This window comes from Glycine max, chromosome 8 (assembly GCF_000004515.6).
Source record: "Glycine max cultivar Williams 82 chromosome 8, Glycine_max_v4.0, whole genome shotgun sequence".
Classification (NCBI taxonomy): domain Eukaryota; kingdom Viridiplantae; phylum Streptophyta; class Magnoliopsida; order Fabales; family Fabaceae; genus Glycine; species Glycine max.
In genome coordinates this window covers 18,007,755-18,032,758 of record NC_038244.2, presented here as the reverse complement: position 1 = coordinate 18,032,758, position 25,004 = coordinate 18,007,755, and the positions used below count along the sequence as shown (strand labels likewise).

Genomic DNA, 25,004 nt, shown 5'->3' with positions numbered 1-25,004 from the left:
TTTTATCCATTTGTAAATATTGACCAACAATTATTTGTTTATTATGCACATGACATTTTTTTTAAAATTATTTAATTGTTAAAAAATTTAAAAAAATACACAATCAACAATTCTAAAATTAATTAAGGGGACTAAAATTATAAATTTTTTAAAAGTGAAAAACAAATGTTTTAATTAAAAAATAGGAGAATTAAAATCGTGAATTTTTTAAAAGTAAAAGAAAAAAATTTCTTAATTAAAAATAAAGAACTTACGTCACATATTTAGAAAAGATAGAAGGAATAAAATTTTCTGCACAAAGATTTTTTTTCTTCAAAATTGTTTCGAGAATCATTCTATCCAAAGATTTTCAATTTTATTTCATACACTGTTTTTTTTTAATATATAAATCATACTAGAAAACCAATTTTCAGAAAAACAAACACACTTTATTTTAAGAAGGATCCACTTGAGCGTATCTACTATGGGCAATTACAATGAATTGCTGAACTAAGTGGCCAAGTAACTCTTGTCTTGATTGGTGGTGAAGGAACTCGAGGCCGATAATTTCACACATGCCCAATTTATTTTTGGTCCAACACATATGTCCATTAACATGTAGTCAAGTTGGTTCACTTGGACCTAAATACCATTACAAAGCAACTAAGATACAATATTATCTGGGGTGTTTTTTCTTCTTTTTTTTTTTCTGCACCGAACGATTATTCCGAATGCAAAATGAAAAGTGCAGGAAGTAATTGCCTATTCCGGGGGGACAAAGTATGATCTTGGCAGAAGACAATGTTGTCTCACAAGAATAAAGAACATAATTAAGTGCATATTTAGTATACGTTAAATTCTTCAGAATCACGTTAAAATATAAGTTTGATAATAGGAAGCTATCAAGGTTCAATCAATCCAAAGATCCTTGACAATGGATTGGAATACCGATTGACAAGAGCCAACACAAGAAGAAACAAAAAAGATTTTTCAATTAGTCATTGTAGTTGCCTAATCCAAGAATTATCACATCCTTGCAATTTAAAGATAGATAGTCTGAATTCTTCAAGACTATCAAGTTTGTTTCCGTATTCATGTTTTTGTCAATGCAATTTTAGATAAAGTTTTACATATTTAATTTTATATTGAAAAAATAATTCTTGATTCAAAATTGTTTCGGGATCGAAACTTAAAGTAGTTTCTACATTGGATAAAAAAAATTATACTATTAAACTTATTTTCAAAATAAAAATCTCAAAACATAACTACATAATTTCAAAATCAATCTTAATCAATTTTTTTTTTAAATATCTAGTCTTCCAAACCCGTTTCCATCCCCTTTCCCCCCGAAAAAAAAAGTATGATAAATCTGTCATATACTCAGCCAGTATTAGACCTCATGAACTTTCTTATATTCAACAGCTTATGAAATTCAATTTGGGTGACTTCCCTTTTAGATGTTTGGGTGTTCCCCTTTTATCATCTAGGTTAAATGTATGTCACTATGCTCCCTTACTTTCCAAGATTACTGGCCTGATTCAGGTAAGTTAGAGTTGATCAGAGCAGTTATTCAAGGAATTGTGAATTTCTAGATAAGGATTTTTCTTTTGCCTCAATCTATTATGGACCGAATCAACGCTTTGTACTGTAATTTTCTGTGGGGCAAATCGGATATTGGCAAAAATAAGCCATTGGTTGCTTGGTCAGTAGTTTGTTCTCCGAAAAAAGAAGGGGATTTTGGCCTTTTTAATCTCAAGGACTAGAACATTGTACTTCTTTCCCATGTCATGTGGGACTTTCATTGTAAGAAAGATTCTCTATGGGTTCGGTGGGTTCACCATTACTATTTCAGAGGGAGCAATGTGTGAAATTACAATACTTCTTCATCAGATTCAGTTTTGATAAAGAAAATCATTCAAATAAGGGACTTTATTATCTCCAAAGAGCTAAGTACGGAAGAGGCCAAAAAGAGAATTCAATCTTGGAGCACCAATGAACAATTGCTTATTGACAAAGTCTATGAATACATTAGAGGTGTTAAGCCTACTGTTAGTTGGTGTTCTGTTATATGGAACCTAGCAATCTCCCCTAAGATGTCTTTCATTCTGTGGCTTGCTAAAAAGAACCGGCTGCTTACCCTTGACAAAGTTGCTTTTTTGAACAAGGGTTCCCTCTGCCCTTTATGTTCAACTGAGCCTGAGTCAAATGCTCATTTGTTCTTTTCTTGCAGGAAATCTCTCCAAGTTTGGGTTCACATTCGTGATCTGGCTCCTTTTCGCAGGCGTTTCACTTCTTTGCAGCGCATTACTGACTCTTTAATTAGGGGGAGATCCACATCAGGTGTTCAAGAAAAATTTGTTGTCTGACTATAGCAATTACAGTCTACTGCATCTGGCAGTCTAGGAACAAGCTGATTTTTAAATATTATCAATTTTCTGTAATAGAGGTTATTAGCAAGATTAAGTTTCTTATGTATAGACAAACAATATATGCCCCATTTATTGTTGTATCATTTTGGGTTTAATATAATTTATATTTTTTCAAAAAAAAAATAGTATTGTACAATTGCTAAGTAGTAACATAAGCCGTTACCAATAGTCTGATTGTTCGTTTTTACTATGCCCCTTCCTTTTTCCCTTTGCTTTTTTAAATCATAAAACCTCTCGTGTTTATAAATCTTTTTTATTTCCCTTTCAAAGAGATAAGTAAAAACGCGTCAATTGTTTATGGATTCAACTGTGTACGTCAACACAATAGTTTTGAAGCGATATAATGGAAGGAAATGAAATTTCGAGTACACAGTAGTTTTGAAGCGATATAATGGAAGGAAATGAAATTTCGACTTTATTATAAACTAAATTAAACTTACACTCAGGAAACTATATCACTCGTTAGTGGACGGATGTTTTACACATTCCAAACCAATAAATAAAAGGAAGGGGAAAGTTGAATTCGCATTACGTTGGATGAAATGAAAAATCAAAACACATCCTAAGTCTACATAACTTTTACAAGCTGGTACCCTGGTGCATGTTGGTGCTGAAGTAAAAAATCACAAACCCTCTTAATAGGATTATTCGCTGTGTTTCACGCAACCCTCCCCTCAAATAAGCACTTTTTTTTTTTTGGAAAGAATGGCAAAGGAATATGACTATGTGTACGTGGTGCCATTGGCTGTTTGGCAATACATGTGGTGCGATATCGTGGGGCACAAGGGTTGTTATGCTTGGTGGTTGGTGAATGTTAGTGAGTTAAAACAAATATGAACTCATAATGGAAAGATGTTAGTTATAAATAATTTATAATATTCTTTAATTATCAAAATCTTCAATATTTAAAACAAATTATGTTAGTTATCAATAATTTATAATATTTTTTAATTAATTTTTTTAATAATAATAAAAAATTCTTTTAAAATAAACATTAAAATTACAACACTCCACACATCACACACCACACACTAGGGTTGAAGACTTAAGCTTCATACAATTCTCAACTCTTTTAGCCATTGGGAATGCAAAGGGCATGGGTCTGGCTTGCCTTGAGCCGTAGCCTTCTCAGAGAGAGAATAAAACCAACCATTTCTCCATTTGAACTGCAAGTATAACCAAGATAAGAACTTGTATATCAGAGATATCTAGATATCTAGTGAATCCAATATTGATTCCACTAAATTGTATCATTTACCTCCTTAACTGCCGTGGGAAAGTGGGCTACGGCTCGGGAATATGCACATAAGCGCTCTTCCATGGCCTCTTCAAATGTTAACCCCTTTTCACTTGATGCTGCTGATGCCAGTTCTGTTATAAGGCTGGACAACTGAAAGTGCAAACATCAGTCAGTTCTCATTGCAGTGTTATTTTTTTTAGTGTTAAATACATTATCAATATTAGCTCAAGATGTTTGTCAAAAAATCTCTACGTTTTCTTCCTTCTCTTATTATGGCCCAAATTTGCATGGCAAACATAGTTTGTCTAGAATTTGTAGCTCGTAGGTTTCATTCAAGGCAACAAATCAAGTTCAAAGTCAGGTCACCCATTTTGGACAGAGCTCCTTTAGTCCAGGATCAACCCTTCAAGCATACCACATCTAACAAAAAAATAAATTGAACTTTGAAGATATTTCATGTTAACTTGATTTCACCCAAGACTCAGCCATAGCCATTTACCTATTCATTGAGGAAGGCCACTGAGTAGACACCTCTTCAAGATCCAAAAGAAGAAATCATATATATACATATGAGAAAGAGGATACGGATGCAATCACCAACCATCCTATTAACTACCCAATTTTAATCAAATCATGTACAAGTAATATTGTTTTCCAATCAAACAAAATATCATTGATTAAGACCATGTTTGGATAAGTTTGTCCATAAACACTTATAAGAGAAGAGAATGAAAAGAAAAAATGAAATAATTTTCTCCCATAAGTTAAAATCAACTTTTTGAAGAAGCCAAACAATTTTGTTTTTTTTACTCAGCAAATTATTTGTATTATATATGAAGGGCACAAAGGGTGCCCCAACCTATATACAAGATGGGACCAATCACCCAATACAAAAAATCCAACCATCCCCTGCAGGTTACAGAATATTAATATGCTAATTTTAACTTCTCCAAAAGCTCATTTTACTAATGCACAAGTTAAATTTAGCTTACAGAATAAACTTCTATGCTTGTTATCTTATTCTCCTATATAAATATTTATAGAGAAGCTGATCCAAACAGAATTGCATATTAACTTCGAGAATATGTCAATAGCAAAGCTTACTTCAGTGCGGAATTCCTTGTCCACGACACCTACTGAAACCCCTCCATGACGTGCTCCAACAAGCATAACGGAACAAATCCATATAAGCTTCTCCAACATCTGCTTTTGAAACACCTCCTTGTCAAGAACCTGGCTTTTAAACATACATAACCAAGTTAACCGCAGGGATTTCAATATGAAGATTTACGTAAATCCAGGGGCTAACTAGTATGTATGACAGTAAAAAGAAGAAACCTTGCAAGAGAGGCCTCCAGCATTTAATCTAGCAGCTACAATAGAAGCCCACTTGCCATATGCAGCAGTGAGTCCTTCAGGATTGATATCAGTCCTACCATCAATAGGGGTTTCTCCAATTTTGGACACAGCAAAATAAGCCAACACCTGGTTTGCATCTTCCAAACCTTTGCTCTCAAGCCACGGCTCCAGCATTCCGTTCTGGAAGAACACCAAATCTAAGGCACGACCAATAACAACTCCTTAATACAGACAGCATTGTCCAACCAAACCCAATGGAGGAAAAAAACTACTTACCACCCCATCTAGAAGAAGGTGTAGATTGAAGCACAGATTCAAGATCATCGTTCCTCGTGCACACAAAAATGGGGCCCTCGAAATTGAGTGGTACGGACTCTCCTCGGCGAACGAGGAGGTCTTGGCCGGTGCCCATGTCCTGCAAGGCCCTGCCCACTCTTCCGCCGCCGACAATGACGGCGGGAGCCACCTTGGTAGCAGGGGCGGCGATGGTGGTAGCCATGGCGGAGGCTTTGAATCTGAAGGCTGAGGTTGTGGGCGAAATGGAGAAAGATAGCAGCGAAGTGGCCATGAAGGAGTGAGTAATCAGTGTTCAGTGTTCAGTGGCGGCGAACAACATCAACATGGTTCATTTTACTAGCGTGTTTGTTTGGGCAGACACAATTGTTGAGCTGAGTTTGTCGATATTCCCAGCCACTCGTTACTGGGGAAGCTTCTATCCACCACAACATTTCTCTTCATGCCCACACGACTTGTCGTTTCCACTGATCGTGATTTCTATTCTAGTTACTCTCGTGTTTCAATTTTAATCGTCTAATTTCGATAACCAATCAAACGTGAAATTAGTGTTTACGATTTTTGCTGTTTTATATTTATTTTTTATTCGCCTCGTGGTTTTCTTTTACTTTTTTCCTTTTCCCATTATTTTGTTTTCGCTTCATCATTTTGCATATTCATCCTGTCTTATCTTCCATGTCTCATTTTCCCATCAATATTTTTCATTTCAATTTACTTTTATATAATAAGCTTATATCAATATATTTTTTCTAATACAAACATTTTTTATTTTCAAATTTTGCTAATTCTTATTCTTATTATTCTTTATCTTTTCATTAGCAATTAAAAGTTTAACTTATTATTCAATTTTCATTTTTGTAATGGTTTATTTGATTGTGAAGAGAGGAATAGAGAAGATACAAATAATAAAGAGATAATTTAAAAAAATAGAGTGGAAATAAACTTTAATGTTGATTTGTTTAATTTAAAAGAAATAAACCTATAAAATTACTCTTGCACCCTTGCAAGCAAGCATTGTCAATCACAAAAAATTTCTTTCTCCAAGCTGAAGAGTTACACACATTGTTCTTACTAAAATTCGGAACATAGCACATCAGGTGAACATAGCTAAGTGGGGTCCCCAACTTCACATGACAACTTGGAGAAATACCTTTGACAGGAGGAGTGACCTGCAAAACAAAGGATCCCGATGCTTAAGTAAGAATGTGTGTAGGGAGAGTAAAAAGTATGTTGTAATGGTGCTTATATGAGCAAGAGAGAGGCACATGCTTGTTTTGTCGTGTGCTAAGTGTGTGAGCAGGTCATGTAAATGGGTTCGATAGAACTTATATTTATAGTAGTTCAAACGTGATTGTTGGTTCTTGTTTGTAGGAGCTGTTATAATCTTATAGATCATTTCCAACCAGTTATAGATAATAGTCAAAAGCTTAGAAATAATGTTAGAGATAATCATTTGAATTATAGATAAAGGTAGAAGATAATCATACCTTATAGATAATGTGGTGCGTTATAAATAATTTAATATCGACCAATAAATAAGATATTCAAATTCATTTGAATATTAGTTATATTAGAGATAATCGGTGTGTTGAAAAGCCTAGTTGTTAAGAGTCAGGTGTTTGCGTTCTTGTCACGTAAGATTTATGGATCATGTACACACATTAAATAAAATTGTGATTGTTTATGTAGATATGAGGAGTTGAATCATGTAAAACAAATTAAATAAATTGTTGTAGATGTTAGGATGAAAATCCGAACCACACTAGACACATATTTACGTAATATTTTCTATTTTTTATGGTGTTGTTTAATTGTGTGATTTCTCATCTTGAAGAAGTTGATGGTAAATTCGTATGGGATCTCTAATGTTCATGAAACAAATAGGAAAACTTACCAAGCACCCACTACAAGCATCGGTGATAATCAAGAGTTTAATATTCAAAATTTAATTTTAATCGAGGAAGAAATAGTTAGAAAATAATTTCAATTTTTATTTTAAATCTATAGAATATTATTTTATCATCTTTAGGGCACTGTTTGAATTTAAATGTATTATTTGTAAATTAAAAATTTATTTTTTCATTTAAGATAAAGAGATGAGTAGAAACGTCCAACTTTATGATGAGTATCAAGAGTGAGAAGGAAAGAAGGAAAGATTTAACAAGTTGACCTAAATTTTTTTTAATGAGATTATAGATATAAGAATGAGAACTTAAATCATGTTAAACAAAATTGGAATACACAACACACGTGATCCAACAACATTAAACAAAAAAATGAATTTGTGTTATCCTTTCTATTAATGTGGTCTTGCCATTAATTGTGTGATTTTTCATATTTTTGTGTGAAGAAGTGTGTATTTTATTCTTTACACATGTCTAACTTGAGCCTCTCTGATGAACCACTCTCCCAACTACGACACCTCCTGGCGCCTGGTCTCTAGATACATTTATCCTCTACTATATTGATCAAGTATTTGGATTTTGGACGTTAGAGACTCTGACAACCAAGATCAGTGACGTTGTTGAAGCTTCCACAATACATCCATCTACTGATAGATCCCTGTCAAAATTATACGTTGAATATTTTTAATGAATTGAAGTGTAATATTCTGGTAGCAACGTTTCAATTTATCATTTGTTTATCGGGGGCTGGAGGGTTCGTTCTACTTGTCCTTATTCGGAGCTGATTCAGAATACTGGCTGTACGTGAATTGAAGCAACAAGCATATGCCAATATATCTCCTCAACTTTTAACCTACGTACGCAACTTGTCGTTCCTATTGATCGTGATTAATTTTAGAGGTGAAATTTAAGCGAAAAAAAAAACTCACCATACTTATTAATTTCTTTCTATTTTATCTTTTTTCACGGCTCTTCATGGCTTCATCTTATCACTTCTCGTTGTCTCCACTCTAACGCTATTATTTTTCCTTGTTATTTTCGGTTATTTCTTCGTATTTTATATTACTTTTTGACACTAGTATTAGGAATATACTTTTGATTTAATTTACTTATTATTTTTCTCATCTTAACAAATATTTGCCAAATACGTTTATATATATATATATATATATATATATATATATATATATATATATATATATATATATATATATATATATATTTTGTTTTAACCTGTGAAAGTGAATGGCTTGAAAATAGTCTCGCATTGAGCATTCTGTGTGCGTGCCTGCGTTTTCTTTTTCTTTCAAGAGGTGCAGAAATGTTTTCTGGCAGGATTCTTTTGTTTTCACAAAAAGACGTGAGCCATTAGATGTGAAAAAAGTACGAGAAAAAAATATTGAAAAGGGTAAGCGGATGGCTAATAAAATTTGAGCTTAAATCGAATTTGTAAGATGTTATATTTGTCTGACACAATATATATATAAAGAGTCCAAATCTAAAATGATTTTTTGCTCTCTTGGATGAGAGGAAAGAAAATGAAAGTTTTGATTTTTTTTTTTTTTGTAATAATAGCTCTGGCCCTTTCCTCAACTGAGAGTTTCTGTAATAGTAAAAATCATAACTCCGTGAAACTCTCACATTGCTCCAGAAGGGATCAAATTTTATTCTACATCAGCTGACTCCTTTGCCAACACACTGCTGACTTATCCTGCAGCCTTATGTTCTGATTTTTTTTTTAATTATATGATTAAGTGTTTTTCTCGAATTAGATAGAATTATTAAGAATAATATTTTTTTATAATATTTAATGCAACTGTTTACTTAAAATTTTAACTCAAAATAACAGATAAAATTGAAACAATTTATGTTAATTGATTTGAATGTTGAATCTCGTGTTGTCATTTATTCAACCAACTCCTTAAGATTTGGTAAAAAACAAAAACAACTTCTTAAATGTTAAGATTAATGGTTTTATGATTCATAATTACAAGACAAACGTTTATAGACAAAATTTGAAGATTAATGTTAAAGTAAAATGAAACTATGCTAGCTTTTCATTAAAAAAAATTGTTGGTTTTTTTTGTTTTGGGTATAATCCCTTAAACACATTAATTATCTAGTTAAAAGACAGTAATTTGTCACTTGAATAAGGATTAATGCTGTTATGATTGATAATTACAAAGACAAACATGTATAGTTAAAAATGAAAATTAATGTTAAAGTGACATGAAAGTAACAAGCTTTTGTGCGCCTGTGTGTAAATTAATGTTAAAGTGACAGAAAACTATGTTGGTTTTGTTTTGGGTTTGATTCCTTAAACACATGAATTATTTCGTTACAGATTTGCATAAAAAAAGACAAAATGTGTTTGTAATACAATTTTGTGTGACCAAAATTAAAAAATAATTGGTGATCATGCATATGATTAATTAAAAAAAATTGTGTGTGTACGTGTGAATAATACAATCATATAAGCATAGAGAAATAGTTAAAGTTAAAAGTTAAACAATAATTAATCATATAAAAATTTATCTTTAAAACTTAACAAATTAAAATATAATTCAATAATTTATATTCTTAACATTTATCTTTTAAAAAAATATTATTCTTATTTCTTATAATAAACTAAATTTTGTGACATCTACCCACGCTCGTGGAGACATACATAATAAAACTAAATTGTTAAAATGAGGCAGTACGTTGTACTTGTATGTCATGCATCTTGTTCTATCACAAATAAAATGATCCAATCCCTTTCCCCCCCCTCGTATGTTACTTTTAAAGAATCTTCCACTCGATCTCTAAGTTGTTTACTCTTACCCCCCTAATTTCTTTATCATCTTTTTTGGTTGAAAAATAATAACCTATTAGCCAGAAGAAGTCCTCCAATTCTAAACATCAAGTTCGAAATGAAAAATTGGTGCACCAAACGAGCCCAAGTCACCAAAAATGATATCATCATTTTCAATGTAGATGCCTGAATCTTGATTATTTTCAAAAATTGTTTGAATGTCTTCAGGGAATGTGCGACGAGAAGGATTTGACTCTGACTCTGAAGATCGTGCTACGCCCTCTTCTGTGATCTCGTCACTAGCCGAACCTAGCTCGAGTTCAGCATTAGAGTTTACATTTTGGTTGCTAGGAGTATTTTGATGATTTTCTTCTGTTTTAGGACGTGGCCAATTGATATAACGGCTCAGGTCAAAGTTTGTAACGGCGTTAAGTCCTCTGTATTCTATTGCTGCCATGTCATATGCTGCGGCTGCTTCTTCTTGTGTAGCTGCAATACAACATAATAACATATGGACATACACTTGTAAGCAAATGCAAAGGACACTTAATTTAATTGTATTGTATTCATATGTCGGTCTAGGATTTCTCTTTTTCTTCTTCCGATTTGGTTTATATTAAAAAGACTAGAAAAGAATGATATCATTATTAAATAGCTTAATTTAGCAGTTGGAGTTTGGTGATCTATATCGCAACCAATGTGATTTGATTGCATATGTTGACCTTTATATTTGTCCTACTATTTTGATCCGCGGGACCATGTTGAAACCAAGTAGGTACTTTCTTGTTAGAACTGGAAAGAATGGTCAAATACATTTTCAAAATTTCAGGTATGGGTACATCCTCTCTTGATTAATTAAACATCGCTACACCTATATTAGCTAGTTTGATTCGTTTATCTTCAACCAATACAAAAACATACAATTTAATTTGTTCATTATTTTAGAGTGCTGACATAGACCCATATCACATGCATGTCTTATGATTCGTAGCAAATATAACAAAGTACTGTATAAATGATGATTGTGAAATGCTATATATGAAGCATGTAAATGCATTCAAATGCTAAGGTAAGGCCATATGCTTCTGTCTAAGGAGAATTGGACATCAAATGGATAGAAAACGACCATTTTGATTAGGATTTTAAAAAACATTTCGTCCCCTGAACTATATAATTGACAAACTATATGTATAGACGCACACTTTAAAATCACGTATTCAATTTTTTTATTTAAAATAACGAACAATATTCTTATTTTGAGGCATCTTGGGATTTGAATAACAATAATGTAATGCGGGAAAATTACTTTTGAAAACTGTTAATAATATATTTTTTGCACACATTTTTTCTATTACCATATAAATTTTATGTGAGTCACACTAAATAATCTAAATTTATTCTTTATTTAACGAAATTCACATAAAATTTCAATAAGAAATAACATCCATCTATGCATGCGCCTTCTTTACATTAGATCATAGTCAATGAGATTACCGTAAGTTCCAAGGTATAGATATTTGTTGCCAAAGACCCTTCCAATTCGAGCTTCCCATCTTCCGTTATGGTGGTGTCTAAACATTTAAAACTAAAATTCAGAGCATTTTCCACCAATCTACTAACTATTTACACAGAAATATATGGAGAGGAAATGCAAATTTCTATGGGATTGAACTGTAGAGTTAGAGACATTGAGTAACTTGTAGTATATTGTAGTATGCAGAAACATGATAACTGATAAGATTCGATTTAGTAAAACTTATTAAATAAATATTATTACTACTATAATTTCATCCAATTTGTTGTTTGATTATTTTTTTTTTTGAAAGAATTATCAGTTTGATCATAGTTACCTCAAATTTCATCAGAACTGTTTAGAATATGCATATTCAATGAATGTGCATCATTAATGACCGAACTTATGGATTTCATGGGTTTGAAAGAACCTACACAGGTAAGGGCTGACTAAAGTTCTTTCCCTAAAATATTGCTGAAGCAATTATAAACATACTTTTTTTTATCATTCAGAAAGATATAATTATATAAACATACATACATTTATTTTATTTTTCTTTTTTATCACATTTTATTATATTTATCCTTTTTACTCTCTACTTTTTTATTTATTTCTATTTCTCTTCTCTCTATCCGAATCCGTCCATTTGGATACATTTTCAGTTTTTTTTTTCAATATTGCTCCGCAGAATATTGGATTCTGCTGACAAACTACAACCTAAAATTTCATTTATTGTAAGCCACAAAATAAATAAAAATATTTTATATTATTTAAACTATTCTCTAGTCTATACCCCCCAAAAAAACCACTAATTTCTCTTTTCAGCTCTCTTATTAAATTGACTTGTTATTAAATCAACTACTACTTTAATTTCTTTTTAATTTACCACAATTTTATGTTCTAAAAACATTTCGTACACTCGTGTGTGTATATATATATTCGTGCACGCCCCACTTTCTGAATTCAACAAAGATATCAATGGTTTATTTTGTTGACCATGATGATCTACCGTAAAACAGATTGAAAAATTGCAAAACCTAGCATTTTGCAGTGAACAGAGCAGGGTTCAAGTACCTTGCTACGCCTCTGTATTTTGAAACTCCTCGAGAGAACCCACTGCTTTTTCTGCGATTTATTCATGAAAATTGAATATCATAAGAAACGGCTTCAATAGCTCCATATTATGCATTATGTATGAAAACTAAATGTATTTAATAACTAAAAATAAATGAACCTTCGCAAGGATCCAATATATTCTTCTTTTGACTGGCCTTCCATCTCCTTGAGCTTCTCCTCATAATTTGATAACTAGAACCAAAAACATATATATAATGAAGTGATATAGATCAAATCTGATTTATGAATAAACACATTTTAGCAAAAATATAATAATTTGAATTGAAGACGGGAGAAATTACTGGAAAATTGAGAATGGTATCTTGGCCCCAGTACTTCAATGCTGCCAAGTCATAGGCACGTGCTGCGGCTTCTTCATCATCATATGCCCCTAACAAACCCAAGTTTAATGCAATCATTAAATCGTCCTCCATCCTATCCAACTAGCACGTATTTTCAAATTCTCAACGCCAAAATAATGAAGGTTTATGTAATTATGCAAACTAATTAACACTCAAATCATACCTAGATATACTGCATCCAGTTGTTTTCCATTGCCATTGTCAACCAACCCAAGATAATTAATATGACAATAAATCATATAAAGCGAAGGAAATCAGAAAATTAAACTAAAGATTATAGAGAGCAAAATAATGAAAACCTTGTCTTCCTTTCTTGCTCTGTGATTCATTCCAGCAATTCTTATCCCACAAATGAGCCTCGTATCGACCAGTCCATCGATGCCTAAAACAACCACATGCATAGAAACATTAACATGGGAAAGAAAAACAGAGAAAAAGAAAGAAGGAACATATATATATATATGAGATCCAGAGATTTAATTATTAATTAACCTTGTGACACCCCTATAGATTGAGCTTCGTTGAGGAGGTGAGTCTCTTGGGACGCTTTTGCGTGTGCGCTTCCTAGTGGTGTTGTTGTTATTGTTGTTTTTGAGGCTTTTCTGTGATTTCTTCGCCATGAAAATTAAAAACGAGAGAGGACCACTGCACTGCACACGCATACAGTTCAAGAGTGAAGGCCCGGAGAGTTATATAAATACGACCAAGTCATCCAATAAGAAGGGCATTAATTAATATATAGAAATAGTGGAGGAGAATGAAAAAGTAGGTCTATTCCTTTATTTCTCTATAACAATATTTTAAATTTTCCTTTTTTCTGTTGATGTTGTATAGCAGTTGGCAGTTGAGTAGACACTCCAGAAGAGGGAAAAGAGTAATGATCTCTTATAGTAAACACTTCGTTAATATATATATATTTTTTCACATCATGTCATTTAGGCTATGCTTCAATAAATTTTTCATAAGTATTTAGAGAGAAAATTAAAATAAACTTTTTTCATGACCTAAAATTAATTTATACATAAATTAATATGTGAGCCCTTTTTTTTTAGTTTCATCTTATACATAAAACTAATTTTAGTTTGTGATTTTCTTTTTATATATTTTTATCTTATAAATATTTATAGGTAAAATTAAGTAAATACAATGCTATTATGTTTATATTTCTCTCTTCTCTTTTTTGTAATTGGGATCACATGAACCCTGACCAGTCAGTCCAGCTAACGGAATCAGTAGTATCACCATAATAAAAGTGTACAAATGCATTCCCTTATTTTTTAAAAATTCATAAATAAAATTTTATTTTGATTTAAAATTACAAAGTAAAATCTTATATTTTTTTATTTTATTCCCTCTATTTTTATATATCATAACTGACTAATTTCAGTTATTATAATTTGCGCATTTAACTCAAAGTCATGATACACCACTGAACGGTAATCAGCAAACAAGAATGGAAATCAATAACAACAGGTGTATATAGAGAAAAGGCCAGAAGTTGATGGAATAAAAATGATAAATTTTAAAATCAGTGGTAATTACTAATCACAACCACAACCTTCATCTGCCAAACAAAAACAATAGTGAATATATACTAAACTCCTTGGCAACATGAACATGGATGTAGTTGAGAACAATGACAGTGAAAGCACCCGTTCTGATGGAATAAATGGGCCCATATTTTTCAGCTAACTGTGTGAAGAAGGTTTTGTGAGGTCTTCGATCTCCTTAAATTACGTACAGCAGTATTTTGTAACTTTGTTTTTTTTCTTACTAGTTATCAAATAGATGAGAGATATATACATAACTCATTTTTGGACGGAAAAACGGCGAGAAAATATGCTACTTGTGGCCGTCTCCAAACGAGTCCATTATGTTTTTGTCTCGACTATTTCTACTTTCATGCTTGTAATCATTTTGTTACTTATGTAGACGATAGCTTTTGCAGCCCTGAAATTAATCATAGCTTGATCCATGTTTTTATTGTTGGTATTTTCTCCATTTTGGTCGGTATGTACACTTATTCCTTGTCATTTCCCCCCTAAAAATAAATTCAATTTTTCTCTCTCAAAAAAAAATATTGATATGCCGTGTTAGTAGTGAGTACTTAGGACTATGATAAATCTAAACTATTGGGCTTTACTTTATACATTTTTTGTTACACCCTAGCTAAAATCTTTAAGCCTGTGAACTCGAGTTGGACGTTAATTTTTGGTTTAGGAATTCATACCTAATTAGCATGATAATTAAAAAGCCCCTTAGTTCTAAACGACGATGATGATTTGGTTTTAAATTATCAAACAAAATATTTCATTTTATTTATTTGATTCTTACTATTCATATTTAGATTGAATTTATTTATGAATACATCTGAAGATATATATATATATATATATATATATATATATATATATATATATATATATATTTATGTCTCCCCTATCTCTTATATATCAACATATATAATACTATTGTATTAATTTTTTTTACTTATTAATATTAACAGTATAAAATAAGAAGGAAAAATAATAATATTTCAATAATAGAAAATACTTTTCTGAAGAGAGTAGTAAAATCTTATTGTTACTATTATAAAGGAAAGGTGAACGGTTTTTAAAAACTAAAAGAGATTTAGGTGCCATTTAAGAAAAGCTTCAGAAAAGGTAAATGTAGTTTTCCCTTGTTATTATCTGATTGAATAACAACACTAAAAATATCTAAGAACTGTGCAGGTAAGTTTTGTTCTTATTATTATTATCTGGTACATGATTAGGTATTCAAATTGAAGCATAAGGAGATTATAGCAGATTAATATAATAAAAGCCGGGCGATATCTCATTCTTATTTTATTAATACTGAATTTGTTTGATGAGTTGTTGATGCTTCAGTTTAACGCTGGCTCAAGAGGTGTGTAACAAACATATATATAGCCAGCAAATTATTAAATATTTATTTTATAATTTATAAAAAAATATATTATTTATATTAATTTTATTTTTATAAAATAAAATATTTGTTTTAGTATCTATTCTATTAAGTAGAACTATCATTTATTTATCTTATTATCGGATAATCTTAAAGTGAAACCTAAGAATGTGAGTTTAAGTCTAACTCAACTACAAAAGCGTGTTCAAGGAATGAGGGTTGCCCCTCACTTATATATCCTAATTTGATTTTATTTGTAGTTGATGTGAGACTTAGATTTTTCTCCCAACACATCCTCCTATGTTGCACATTTCTTGGGCTTGGGACGTGAACAATTGAGTGATCTTTTTTTATTAATCTTAAATATGTGACTTAGGTTTTTTCCAATACATCCCCTCACGTCTATCATTTATTGAACTTTTTGGTGCCTGAATAACAAATGATGGGTGACCCTTTGAATTAATCTTGAATATGTTTTGATACCATCTTAGAATTTTTGAATATGAATTTAGGTCTAATTCAATCCCAAAAACTAACTAGCTCCATTTTCAGTCATGACTCTTGCAATTGTTATTTATTATAGTCTCAAAAAATATGTCTATTAATTAATTAATTCTTATTTAAGGAGTGACTCACTTGCTTCAGTGTGGAGCTCTTCACATGTTCGTTAAACTGCCTTGAAATATTTTTCACCATGGCTTCTCTGTCGGGGGACGGTGTCGTTTCTGAATTTTTGGAGGCAAAAAAACAAGAAACTTCATAGGAACCACAAAGATAGAGAATATACTCAAATAATCTCAAAGTAACTAGAATGTTGTTGTAAGTTGTAACCAACCTGTGCGTTGGCTCCAAGAATGTTTGAAATAATATGCTATTTGACCATTTTGTGAAATTCATTGTAGTTGCACGCACGCAGCAACCATGCATTTATCAAAAGTCAAAGTCTTGAGGGCAATCGATACCTGCTTGTTTGACAGGGATGAAAATCATGTAACCATATCCTGAAATAATAATGAAAAGCTTAAATTAAGATCAAATCAATTACAAATAAAGTGAGGGGGGATCAAATATGTTTTTTACTTCTGGTTAAATAAGTAGATTATGGTTTGTTTCCTATAAAAGTCAATTAAGAACAACAGGTGTATATGGCAGAAGTTGGTTGTAGAAAAATGATAAATTTTATAATTAGTGGTAATGACAACCACAACCTTTATACATAATTGTATTGATTGATGGGTTTGATTGCGTTTCCAAATATTTTCAAACACTATTTACACATATGATAAAATAATTGTCTAAGAGTGTGCTTGTTTAGGTTAGGTCACTATTTGACTATCTAACTATCAATTTTAGTATTTCATCCCAATTGTGTAAGTATTCAGCTATCTCATTTGGCTTTTGCAGATGATATTATGCTTCTATCTAGAAGAGATATCCCTTCTGTGTCAACTATGTTTGCCAAGCTTCAGCACTTCTGTAGGGTTTCAGGGCTTTCCATCAGCTCTGATAAATCTGCCATATACTCAACCGGTATTAGGCCTCATGAGCTTTCTCATATTCAACAGCTTACTGGATTTAGCTTGGGTGACTTCCCTTTTAGATACTTGGGTGTTCCCCTTTTATCATCTAGATTAAATGTATGTCATTATGCTCTCTTGCTTTCCAAGATTACTGGCCTAATTCAGGGATGGAGCAAGAAGTCTTTATCTTATGCAGGTAAGTTAGAGCTGATCAGAGCAGTTATTCAAGGAATTGTGAATTTCTGGATGGAGATTTTTTCATTGCCGCAATCTGTTATGGACTGGATCAACGCTTCGTGCCGTAATTTTCTGTGGGGCAAAGCGGATATTGGCAAAAACAAGCCCTTGGTTGCTTGGTCAGTAGTTTGTTCTCCGAAAAAAGAAGGGGGTTTAGGTCTTCTTAATCTCAAGGACTGGAATCTTGCGCTTCTTTCCCGTATCCTGTGGGACTTTCATTGTAAGAAAGATTCTCTATGGGTTCGGTGGGTTCACCATTACTATTTCAGAGGGAGCGATGTGTGGAATTACAATACTTCTTCGTCAGATTCAGTTTTGATAAAGAAAATCATTCAAATAAGAGATTTTATTATCTCCAAAGAGCTAAGTACGGAAGAGGTCAAAAAGATGATTCAATCTTGGAGCACCAATGAACAATTGCTTGTTGGCAAAGTCTATGAATATATTAGAGGTGTCAAGCCTACTGTTAGTTGGTGTTCTGTTATATGGAACCCAGCAATCCCCCCTAAGATGTCTTTCATTCTGTGGCTTGCTAAAATGAATCGGTTGCTTACTCTTTACAAAGTTGCTTTTTTGAACAAGGGTTCCCTCTGCCCTTTATGTTCAAATGAGCCTGAGTCAAATGCTCATTTGTTCTTTTCTTGCAGGAAATCTTTCCAAGTTTGGGTTCACATTCGTGATTTGGCTCCTTTCCGTAGGTGTTTCACTTCTTTACAACGCATTACTGACTCTTTAATTAGGAGCAGATCCACATCAGGTGTTCAAGGAAAATTACGTTATCTGGCTATAACAATTACAGTCTACTGCATCTGGCTGTCTAGGAACAAGCTGATTTTTGAAGATTATCAATTTTCTGTAATAGAGATTATTAGCAAAATTAAGTTTCTTATGTATTGACAAGCGCACGTGTTGCATTTGTTTTAGCATCTTGATATAGGTCTTCTTGTATTAGGGAGACTTTTGATTTTCTTTAACTGCGGGTATGCCCCGTTTATTATTGTATCATTTTAGGTTTAATATAATTTACATTTTTCCAAAAAAAAAAAACTATCAATTTTAGTTAACTTTATCTTCAACTTTATCTTCTTTGTTCCAATTTTTGCTCTTATTTTTTAAGCACATTTAGTTAAACTTATCATTCCGTCGAAAATAACTTTGAATTTATTTATTTTATCATTCGACAACAAATCTCTAATAGCCTTATCGTATGGACTGCCAAGATTCGACTAACAAAAAATATTTTACAATCAGATGTATATGCCAGAAGTTGATTGTAGAAAAATGATAAATTTTATAATTAGTGGTAATGACAACCACAACCTTTATCTGCCAAAAAGGTAGGAAAGAGCAGTGGATGTGGGTTTGTGGTTTAGTGAATTCTAATCTCCTTGGCAACATGGATAGAGTTGACAACAATGAAAGTGATAGCACCAGTTATACTTCTGATGGAATAAATGGGCCCATATTTCTCAGCTAACCGTGTGAAGGTTTTGTAAGGTTTCTTCTCCTTCAATTGCATTTTGCCTTGTTGAATTATTTTTTCTTCAATTTCTTTTGGGATTCAAGGGGAGTGTACTTTGAAAGATAAAATGTAATAATAGTTATTAAGTAAAAAATTAAAGGTTGAGATTAAAATTAATTTTGTATTTTGTTACTTATGTATTTAGTTTTATTATGATTTGTAGTATTATTTTCTAATAAAAGATTAATTATAAAATATAAATGTAATATATTTTCTAAACGAGACTTTCTCACTTTGGGAGAGCCAAGTCCTTTTTTTGTTAGGTGTTTACCATCCTTGTACGTATGGTATGGCTTTTGCACACACAAAATACACATGTCCATCCATCCTCCATGCCGGTCTTATCATAGGAGCATAATAGACATCTCGTCCTTCATAGTCCCTGTAATAGACAAGTTATTTCATAATTCTTCTCTGCATTTTATTCCCGCTGGGGTATCTTTATATATAATTGGGTTCAAGCTGCTACAACCCGTAACTAACTTGTTGCAGTAGTTCAAATGCCGTTGCAACTACCTAATAGTTTGTAACTAACTAAGAGCATTCGAAGAGTCTTTCTCCTTCTCTCTTATGCTATCAAATATACTATAACTATTTTATCTCTTGTATTCAACTATCTACAAGTGTACACATGTATATATTTTACTCCTCCAAAGGTTGGCTACCAACTACAAAGGCTAAGACTATAACAACCCAACAAACAGGGACCCTAAGCTTCATTTTACTTTTGTAAAGTGTCAAAGTCCTTTGTTTTACAAATTTTTCTTTCAGTCCGACACGTGAAATATAGTAGTCTACCTTAACTACGTCCATCGTGACATGTAATCGCTCCAAATTTTGGTATGTACAACTTCATTTTTTCTATTTCAATTTTTATTTCAAAAAATAAGAACTTCTTTTTTTTGGTACATATGAGTGGAAACAGATAATCAAAGTAAGGAGTTTTTTTTTTTTTTTTTTAGCCAGACGAAAAGGAGTTCTTGATATAATTAATAGCTTTAACTAAAAATTTATGTTGAAGTATTTTCTAAGCCAAAAAGGTTAAGTTTTTTAAGTAGAAAATTATGCATTGACATTGTAATTTGATATTTTTCTTAAAAAATAACATTAATAAAATAATCTAAACTTGTTATGGTGGCACATATATTGTAGAATTTGGGACAGATAAAATTTTTATCTTAAGTGATGAAACTTTACCAAATAAATCCATGGTTAAATTTTAATCTTTTTTTTCCTTTTTAGTTTGATTACTTATCTTTTAAAAAAATAATAATTTAATCTTTTTTTATTTATAAAACAATTCAAAATAAACATTTCATTCCATAAGGTTAAAAATAACACCACTAATAATTTCATGATATTGACAGTACCACAAAATAGTACTTAAAAAACATACATAGTTTTACATGTGAAATTAACATTGCTATATATAATACTAAATTTTTTAATTTATATTTAATATACATATAAGTTTATATAAAATTTACACATATAAGGATAATATTAGAATTGTTAAAAATATATTGGATACAGAAGAAAAGAAAGGTGCAGAAGGCCCAAAGATTTTCCACACAGCCCAACACTTTAGACAGTTGCCAAGATTTCAGTTCACGTACCAATATTGAAGATCCAATTCAATTGCATACTTCAACGAATATAAGTCCCATTTCCACCTTTTCCTTGTAGTTCATAACTGATCTTACCCTAACAAATTTCTAGTTCCTTGATCCAGAAAAAAAAAAAAAAAGAAGAAGAAGAAGAAGAAGGAATTTTAACATACTTTAAACAATAAAAGTGCAGTACCAAAACTGAAACTGAGATGCAAGGATAGGCTAAAGAAAAGAAATCACAATTTTAAAGAACACGAAAACTGAATCAAAAACCAAATTAATCACAAATCAAGTTACCGCATGATGAATTGATGACAACTTCATTCCCACAAGATTTAAACTGAGTCAATAACAATGTGAATAAAGAAATAATCATGTGTTTTTAGAAAAAAGAGGATGTTCCAACCTTTTCTTTTTAGAATATGGAAGTTTTTTTATTTATTTATTGTGAGTTTGAGAAAATAATCATGGATTAAAAAAAATTGGTCTACCAATATTAATGATTACACGTAATTATCCTGTTATTATTGACTGCTGATGGCAAAGTATTTTATTAATTAAGGTTGCAATTTGATTAAAAGAACTAAAAGTGGTAATATTATTTTTTTGAATAAGTTTGACATGTGAAAATTTAAATTAAAAAAAATAGTGAGCGATAAATTGATAAAAAGCATGAGAAGAGCGTGAAGGAAGAAAAGAGAATTTGAAAAGGAAAAGGCGCGGCTAGATCTGGAAGTGTCCGTTGCGTTTGATCCTTAACCCTAATCTCTACAAGTTTGATCTGAGAGAGAAGAGAAATGGACAAGTAGGAGAAGGGACATACGGGAAAGTGTACAAGGCTCTGAAGAAGACGCGTCTGGAGATGGACGAGGATTGGCAAAGAATGTGCCTTCCTTAGGACCTGATGGTCTCGACCTTCTCACGGTTAGTATTTGTATTTTATCTCTTAAATGCTTTATGCTTCTGAATTCATAACCCTTCTCATAAAATACATAGAACAAAATTCAGTCATGATTTTATTGCATTTAAATTGGAGGATCAGACTCCAGAATGAGTTATAGGTGTTCTTTTACTTCGTTTTCATTTCAATGCTACTTTTCCCCGGAATAATCAGAAAACAGGATGATAGTCACTCAATGATGCATTGAAGCATATCTTAGGCTGTGGAGTAATCTTAATAAAGCATTTATCTGAAATTTTGATGCAAATTTTGGGTTATGTATATGTACCTTAATACTTAAAATACGATAATACCATCTCTATTTTGGGTTTTTTGGCGTGCACGAAGAAAGTCACTAGAGGTATATGTGAATGAAATGGATGACATGGTTTCTAGTCCTATAAAATTGGATAGGAGTTCATGAAAAATATTAGAGAAAATTATTACAGCAACAAAGATTTCATAATAAATGATATCATTGAAAAATTAGTTATAGATTGACCCCCAATAACATCTGAACATGTTTGTAGCGTATCTCACTTAGCTGGAGTTTGTTATATACCCCCATCTACTTGAATTTGTTTTTAGATTGAGCAGAATTGCATCGTATCATATATGTAGCTTATCTCACTTGGTTGGAGTTATGTACCATATTCCTGATTTAGTTTTTAGATTGAACCGAATTACATCGTATCATTATGTAGCTTATCTCACTTGATTGGAGTTTGTTATATGATAATATATACCATATACTTCAAATAACTAGCCTATGCTGCTTCACTTTCCCCGTTTTCAACAATTTTATTTCACCCACAGAAAATGCTCAAGTTTAATCCTTCTGAGAGAATATCTGCCAAGGCAGCACTTGATCATCCCTACTTTGACAGTCTTGACAAGTCTCAATTTTAGTTGTGCCTCTTAGTCAAAAGTAAAGTGTCTGTCAAGCAGTACTATATAGAAGTCGAAGAAAATTATTCATGGCATGGAGTTTAAAGATATGTCAAATTGAGCTTGTGTAATATTTCGTCATCATCTTGGTGATATGAACAGTTCACTCTTTAGAACAGTTCATGGTTGCCATGGTCTTTGTAGGCTAGTTAATGATTGCGGAGTAAAAACAAACAGGAAAACAGGGAGATATTAACAAATATTTCATTGTTAGAAGACAGTTTTATTGTTTTCAGAGTACCATCTTATCTTCTGTTTGTGCAAGGATAAACCATTAATTTCTTTTTTAAAGTATTACTCTCTTTTAAATGGTTCCTAAAGTTAAAATAAAAATACTTCATTTTAGTATTACAAATCATGTTAATTAGTTCTTCAAATATTTAAAAATACTTCATTTTTTTAGAATTATTAAAATATATCAAATTAAGAACTAAATTAATAAATGTTGAATAATTCAGAGATTACTTGGTATAGTTTCATTACTTTTGAAATTATTTAGAAGAGGATAATATTTAGAAGAGGATAGTTTATTCCTTTATTCTAATTGATAGTGTTATTGTCCTATTAAGTTGTTGCCGATTTCCACCACGAAAGCCAAAATTAAAGGTTAGGTAGTAAACATCAACACCAATATTTTATGGACTAATTGCCCTATTTTCAGATGTCATTTTCGATCCTCACTTGAATAATTGATTTGCAACGATTAAATTCTTATTAAAATATCATGTATTTTAGTCTTCTTATATACAAATCAATAACGAAAGTTCTACTTTCATCCGACTTTTTAAATTCTTATGTATTTTAGTCTTTTTATATACAAAACAACATAGAATATGTGCAGGGAAAATGTTAAAAATTAATTTTTTAAAATTAGGAATGAAAATGACAAGTTTATAATTTTAAAGAGAAGATGCACAATTTGTGATTTCGTGTATACTAGTGAGATATTATATGCTATTTTATGCGATTTAACAACTTTAATGTAAGTTTTATAGAGAATGTAATTACTTTTAATTTGAAATAATTTAATTTTACGAAGTACTTTAAAGATAATATATATATAACGATAATTGATAGTACAAAATCAGAATATTTATGGTATTGTTCATGTTTACGGTGGACAAAATCTTGTGTTAAGATTCATACTTATATATGAGTAGTAATTTTAATATTTATATTTAATAATTTCATAATTACTTATATATTAGGATTTAGACTTAAAATTGTACATATTTAATTAAATATAATTTTAATGTATTTTTCTATCTAATATTAAAAAATATTTATTATATTTATAATATTAATAAGTAGAATAACACCGAATTGGATTAATTAGCAGAGTTGTTGTAGGCTTTTAGCTTAACCAATGATCTTAGTCTCAAGTTTTAGTCAATATAAAATTACGACAAGTATTCAAAGAGAGAGAATAAATTGTTTTTTGATAATTTTTTTAAAAAAATAATGTTATTTATAAATTAAAAGTTAAAAAAAATTATTCTCTATAACGTATGTGGAAAAAAGTTGTTTTTTATTGTGTTGTCTCCAATATCATTTGGTTATAAGAGTTTTTTCAAGTTAAGCAATATTGCTGAACAAAATTTAAGGTTGTATCTTATACAAGCAACATTACCTAACCAATTTTAAACAGCAGAAAATATTTTACCATTTGAGAAGAAAGTAGCAAAAACACTTAAGTCTGAAGTGGAGTCATGGAGGGTAGGACCAACCAAAAAAGTTCTTAAACAACTCAAAATCCAATATTGAAAGATATTGTGTTGGTTTGCGGGATCTGTCGTCCGTCGGTAAAGAAGATGAATTGTCAAAACAAAAAAAAACTTATTATAAGTTGAATAATAATTATTTTTGTTATAAAATGGTATGATATACATACAACAATTTACAAACATTATTTGTTTTGTTTATGTCTCTGAATGATCCTATCATTTATTTCATTTTAAATAGTTTAGTTAAAAAACAAAATTCTGTTTACCAAAGGCGAGTTTAGAGTCATACCCATTTGGTGAAGAATACAGAGCTGGTGACAGCTTACAAGTATCCATCTGGTCCGGGTTTAATTGTGATGCTAGTTGTAGCTGGCATAACATTTTAAGTAAAAACAAGGTTGTTTCTTTAGGAAATTCCAATGAATCTAATGACCACTGGGGGACAATCCTTCACAAAGCCGCAGACGGACAGAACATTGTAATCTGCCATGTTGAATATTGTTGATGAGCTGAACATATACGTATAGCTTCCTTTCCTCTGATAGAGTGCAGCATTACAACATCTTTTATACCAAGGGAATGAATCCA

General features: G+C 31.3%; 2 protein-coding genes across 3 annotated transcripts; both read right to left on the bottom strand.

Annotated features, from left to right (window-relative positions):
- Nucleotides 1–2,803: 2,803 nt before the first annotated feature.
- Nucleotides 2,804–5,837, bottom strand: LOC100810662 (uncharacterized). Its single transcript, XM_003531708.5, has 5 exons — nucleotides 5,284–5,837; nucleotides 4,987–5,204; nucleotides 4,753–4,881; nucleotides 3,667–3,798; nucleotides 2,804–3,574 (listed from the first exon to the last, which is right to left on the bottom strand). The coding sequence occupies exons 1-5, from the start codon at nucleotides 5,573–5,575 to the stop codon at nucleotides 3,461–3,463; spliced, it is 885 nt and encodes a 294-aa protein (XP_003531756.1). The 5' UTR covers nucleotides 5,576–5,837; the 3' UTR covers nucleotides 2,804–3,460.
- A 3,954-nt stretch (nucleotides 5,838–9,791) lies between these two features.
- LOC100819898 (AP2-like ethylene-responsive transcription factor) lies at nucleotides 9,792–13,695 on the bottom strand. Of its 2 annotated transcripts, XM_003530302.5 has the most exons (8): nucleotides 13,483–13,690; nucleotides 13,290–13,372; nucleotides 13,154–13,162; nucleotides 12,931–13,019; nucleotides 12,747–12,820; nucleotides 12,587–12,637; nucleotides 11,494–11,570; nucleotides 9,792–10,488 (listed from the first exon to the last, which is right to left on the bottom strand). In XM_003530302.5, the coding sequence occupies exons 1-8, from the start codon at nucleotides 13,650–13,652 to the stop codon at nucleotides 10,100–10,102; spliced, it is 942 nt and encodes a 313-aa protein (XP_003530350.2). In that variant the 5' UTR covers nucleotides 13,653–13,690; the 3' UTR covers nucleotides 9,792–10,099. The 2 variants fall into 2 exon arrangements, with proteins under 2 accessions (XP_003530350.2, XP_006585655.1); XM_006585592.3 differs by lacking the exon at nucleotides 13,154–13,162 and having other exon boundaries at nucleotides 13,483–13,695.
- Between the last annotated feature and the right edge of the window lie 11,309 nt (nucleotides 13,696–25,004).